This window comes from Geospiza fortis, unplaced genomic scaffold (genome assembly GCF_000277835.1).
Source record: "Geospiza fortis unplaced genomic scaffold, GeoFor_1.0 scaffold26, whole genome shotgun sequence".
NCBI lineage: Eukaryota > Metazoa > Chordata > Aves > Passeriformes > Thraupidae > Geospiza > Geospiza fortis.
Genome location: NW_005054425.1, coordinates 682,038 through 687,419, shown reverse-complemented (window position 1 = coordinate 687,419; position 5,382 = coordinate 682,038). Strand labels below are relative to the sequence as shown.

Genomic DNA, 5,382 nt, shown 5'->3' with positions numbered 1-5,382 from the left:
GGATTGTCACCTCCTGTTCCTTATTTTGCAGGGGCCCAGAGTGACTTGGAGAAGTGTGACTGTGGTCACCCAGTGTTGCAATTGGGCAAAATATGCAAAGTATTCTGAAAATAATGCTGAAGGGATTGTAAACACTCTGACATATCTTAAAGTGGCCATTGCTTAGAGAATTGGGAGGCTGGATCTGTCTGGATGGCAGTTGTGAGGACTTGGCTGGTCAGGTCCGGGCACCCAGAGCAGGGATTTCCTATTCCCTTTTTTTGCTGCTGCTGAAAGCCTGTAGCACAAATTTGGTCTCTGTGTGGCCTGCTGAGCTCACAGCATGTGGGGGGTTGTTGTGGACTAACAGGGAATTCTCAGCAACTTAAATCTCATCTCAGGTTTTCTCTGTGTCTGGCTGTGAGCCCTCACATGGATCCCCAGGACAAACTGATTTCCATGGTCTCTCCCCTCAGAAAATCCATCCTGGTGTGTGCCAGGAGGTTTTGCTGGGATGGGGCTTTGCTGGGGCTGTGTTTGTGCTTCATGGTGAGAGTCACCTGCTCAAATCACCTGGCATCATTTAAACTGAGTGGAGGCACCTGCAGCCTTCCCGTGGTGGATTGAGGAAAATCAGCAGCAGCAAAAGGGCTGGGACTCCTCTTGTGGCAAATGTCAGGTGAGCTTCACCCAGAATCAGGTTTTCTCCTCTAACTTTAGGCTTCCAGGCAGCTCAGGGGAAGGTGTCCCCACTGCTGATCTCTTGGTTTGAGCAGGGTAGTCTTGATCTTCAGGACAAACCAAGTTCAGAGAATGTGAATGCCACATCTTCAGGACAAACCAAGCCTCTTCCTTCACCGCTGCTGCTCTGAGGGGAACAAAACGTGCTGTGGAGGCAAAGGGGAGCAGCTGGTCCCAAACCATGGGGTGCACTCGTGGGTGCCCTGGCTCTGGGCTGGCAGGAGGCTGCCCCAAAAGCAGGGCTGGGGATCCCAGAGATGGGGTCTGCCAGCTGTGGTGGCTGGAAAGGGACGGGGGGCCTAGAATTGCAGGCAGTGGTGTGTCTGTCATTCCTGACTGGGATCTGACACGGGGGCTGAAGGGGCTGGTGGTCTCCCAGCCCATGCAGGGCTCAGGGGGTGCTGCTGGATGTTTCTGCCCTCCAAGGAAACTCCTGAACCAGGTCAGGCTGTCCTGATGGAGGGGAAGAGCAGGCTCTAGAGAGAACAGCTGTGTCCTTTTAAGGCAATCCAAAGGCTGGGACTGGGAGAATCAGGCTGGAAGGGAGGGGTTTGGCACAGTGGGAAGCCCAGCCTGTGGAAAAGAGACTTCCTAGCTGCTGTGATCATAGCCCAGACACGGCTCCCAGCATCCCAGCACAGCCTCTCCAGCCCTGCTCCTCCCCTTCTCTGTCTGTCTGTCCTGCACTGAGACCCTCCGGGCACCTGGGAGCTGTGGCCAGGATACAGTGGGGTCAGCAATTCGGTTCTGAGCCCTGCCCTGGTAGCCAGGCTGGGATCAGTTTCCCTTTTCCTGACAAAATGCTCTCACACAGGGAAGATCTTGACTTCCCCGTGGCCTGGGAGGTGCAGGGATTCTGCTGTGCCTGTGAGCCCTTCGTGCTCCCCCATCTCTGATGTTTGTACAGCCCCAGTCCTGCTGGGTTGAGCACCCACCTCCCCAGCTGGGACAGCCACTGGGATTGGGGAGCTTCAGCTGCCCGAGGTGACCCAGGATCTGCTGCAAGGGGGCTCCAAGGCTCCCGGTGTGCCCTGCAGACCCAGCTCCCTTCCTCATCGCCACACAGCTGAGCTGAGGGAGGTGACAAGATCCTACACACATGGTGGGCTGGCAAATCTTGTACTCTGAAAATGGGGTTTGGTTTTGGAGACCCCTGCCCTGCTTTAGCTGTGCAGGGCTCAGGAAGCACACGGTGACTTCTGCTGCCTGTCCCCAGAGGGGAGCAGGGTGGGAATTCCAGAGGTGTTGATGGAAAGAGGCCCCTGCAGACCTCTCAAGCTATAGCTTGTGCCTATTAGCCTTGCCTGTATCATTGGGCCCCTCCAAAAAGTGTTTTATTGTCTTTGTAGCAACCCCTGCTGTTTGATCCTCCCTTGGCCACACTCAATGAGCCTGGCTCCCTCAGAATCTCCTTGCAGGACTTTGTTGTGTGAGTGTCTCAAGGTTTATGTTGACCTGGTCTTCACAAGTGTCAGGGCCCCTCTGGGCTGGAGCTCTGCTGCTTGTGTAATCAGCTCAGGGTATTTTGGGGTTATCTGCAAATCCAGGGGCCTCTTGATGGTGTCTCATCAGACACAGTTTAGGAATGAGAAGAGAAATAGAAGCATTTATAGAAGCATATTATCCTCCTGCTGAGGAGAGGGATGGTGCCTTAGGCTGGTGCTCAGGTCTTTGCCCTGCTCTGTCTTCTTGCTTTCAGATTCTCCAGGCTGTGACTCTGCCTGCAGTCCTGGGGGAGGCTGAGAGTGCCGGGAGTGCCTGGGAGGGCGGGGCTGGCCAGGCAGGAGCTGATGGTGCTGTGGGGCCTGTGCCAGAGCCGGGGCTTTGGTGGTGTCAGGGGCAGCCCTGACTGTGCCCTGCCCTGCAGTGCCTGAGCTTGGTCCGGGAGGAGAAGCTGGGGCTGTGTCCAGGGCTGTGGCAGCACCAGCAGCAGCTCTGTCACTGCAGCACCAAGGCTCAGTCACCCTGGCCATGGCTGGGGTGGCAGGAGGGCTCTGACCCGAGGAGGTGCCTGGGGAGCTCTGTGGGTGCTCTCTCCCAGCATTGTGCTGCTCCTCCCTTTTCCTGGCGCTGCCAGGAGCTGTGAGGTCCCACAGCTCCAAGGCAGGGATTTCTGCTGCCCCTGGCAGACAGGACCAGTGGTCCCTGGGAGGCACTGCTGGGTCCCTGAGTTCCAGTGCTCATTGCCAGCCCTGCAGTCCGTGCCCCTGCAGACACTGTGGGTGCTCTCTGCACCTGTGGGTGTGGGAAGGTGCTGGAGCTCCAGGCCTGCTCTGGCTGCCCCATCCCAGCCCCACAGAGCCCTGCCCCTGCTCCTGACTCTGCTTTTCCCTGCAGGATGCCAAACTGGGGAGGAGGGAAGAAGTGTGGGGTGTGCCAGAAGGCCGTGTACTTCGCTGAGGAGGTGCAGTGTGAAGGCAACAGCTTCCACAAGTCCTGCTTCTTGTGCAGTGAGTACCACCCCTTCCCTTCCCTTCCCTTCCCTTCCCTTCCCTTCCCTTCCCTTCCCTTCCCTTCCCTTCCCTTCCCTTGTGCAGTGAGTACCACCCCTGCCCTGACCCCTCTCTGCTTCCTGGGCAGGGCTCCTCAGGATCTCTCCAAACCCCAGCATGGCAGGAGCACAGATCATCCCAGGACACGTGGGCTGCCCAAGCTGCCAGGGCTGACCTCAGCCAGCACCCACACAAAGACTTTGTCCATCCCTCCTGCAGGGAGAGGCCAGGCTGGGTCCTCTGCTCTGTGTCCAGATGTTGAGGACTGGAGCAGGAGCCAGGGCCTCTCCCAGCAGTGGAGGCAGGAGGTGGCACATCCCATGCAGTGCTGCAGGAGGGGCTGGCTTTGGCATTCTCAGTGCCTGTGCCACACTAAAAGGTGGCTGAGCCTGGGGAACTGCCATGGAACCTCCTCATGTCTGAGGGGATGATGGGAAGGAGATCCTGTCCTGGCCCTTGTGCTGATGGAAAGCCTTTTGAGAAGTGCTGAAGCATCACCCCCAGCCTGTCTGCAGATCCCCTGTTATTGAGGGTGTCTCTGGGGTATGTTTGGACCCAAGTGCCACCTCTGGGGAGGGGCAGCAGAGCAGGACCTGGCTCCAGGCAATCCAGTGCTGAGCTCCCTTCCTCTGCCCCCTCTGCAGGATCCTACAAATGCTGCTGGGATCCTGCTGCAAGGCCCCAGACAGTCTTCCCTGCCTTTGGGGATCCCAGGGCCGGTGGTGTTGCAGTGCTGAGAGCAGCTCCTTGAACCTGGGGAATCCAGAGGGGCTGCAAGAGGCTTGATTCAAAAATGAGCAGTGTCCTCAGCCTGTGTGGTACCAGATTACTGTCCTGTGTCCCTGGAGACTGTCACATATCAGAGCCAGTGATTCTCCTGTGCCTACAGGAGATGGGGCATGGAGCCCCCTGGTCTGGTTGAAGGTGTCCCTGCCCATGGCAGGGGTAGGACAAGATGAGTTTTAAGTTCCCTTCCCACCCAAACCTCTCTGGAATTTTGTGTACAGGAGCACACACATTGCCTGTGTCTGCTGCCTGAGACATTGCATCTGTCACAGAGCAGCAGAAGTGCATCTCCAGGCTGGCCTTGCAGCAGGGCCCCACTGAGGTTTAATGTTCCCTCAGCTGGTCCCAGTGCCCTGGTCCCAGTCTCAGCATCCCATCACAGCAGGGAGCACAGCTGGGATCTTTTCCATAGGGGCAGCAAGCAGAGGTGGGATCTGGAAACAAGGCACACTCTGGAACTGATCTCTTCCAGCAGGAAACTCCAGTGCCCTCATGGGATGATCCCTGTGGTGCCCACCCAGCCTGGCTGCAGGACACTTCTTGTCCAGCCTGCCTGGGCACAGCAGGCACAGCTGGCTGCAGCTGGGACAGGGCACAGGGAGCTGCTGCTGTGTCTGTGCTTCCTGCAGGGTGGCCAGGAGCTCCTCTGGGGAAGTTTCCAGGCTGCAAACCTGCTTTGGCTGGAAGGCTCAGTGGGAGTTGTTGAGGCGTTTCCTGGGCAGGACGAGGGTGACGGGCTGGGTTTGTATGGCAGCTGCTCTGCAGAAGGAAATCCTGTTTGTGTTTTGGCCTCAGATAAGGAGGGTGGGAATGCTGCCCTCACCCCTTGTGCACACAGCTGGTTTGCCAGGGAAAGCTGCTGCCATGGGATGCTGGCACCCAGAGAGCAGGGCAGGCCTCCAGAGCCATGGAATGAGGCTCAAGGCATTTCTTCCAGGGGGGAATACACAGCCAGAGTGGGGAGGAAGGGCCCCCGTGTGTGATCGTGGAAGCAAGTGCCCAGGGAGTGTCCTGGGCTCAGGGCTGCTGTCCCTGTGCTTTGCAGGCATTGGTTTTGCCACTCCAGATGTACCCAGCAGCTCTGCCTGTCCTGGCTGTGGCGCGTGTGCCAGCCCACCCTGCTGCTCACTGATCCCAGGCTGTGCCATAGGCTGTGGATGGTGCTCCTGAGCTCCTGCATTCCCAGCCTGTTCCCCAGTGCTGCATTTGGGCCCCATCAAGGAACTTAAAACCATTATCTGTAGGGGAGAATAACAAATACTTCAACCAGATCTGCCCAAAACATCCTCTAAAAGGAGCCAAGCCTACCACAGTGCATTAGAGCTCAGGGAGCAGCTTGGTGATTGACTCCTGGCCATGGTCCAGCTGCCTGGGTAGTGCAGCA

At 57.7% G+C, this 5,382-nt stretch overlaps 1 protein-coding gene across 1 annotated transcript in view; it reads left to right on the top strand.

The window, feature by feature from the left end:
* Window positions 1-3,052: 3,052 nt before the first annotated feature.
* CSRP1 (cysteine and glycine rich protein 1) overlaps window positions 3,053-5,382 on the top strand; it is a 9,010-nt gene continuing 6,680 nt past the window's right edge. Inside the window, exon 1 of the mRNA XM_005426825.2 lies at window positions 3,053-3,170. Coding sequence (XP_005426882.1) covers window positions 3,059-3,170 — 112 coding nt within the window. The 5' untranslated portion in view covers window positions 3,053-3,058. The remainder of the gene's footprint in view (window positions 3,171-5,382) is intronic.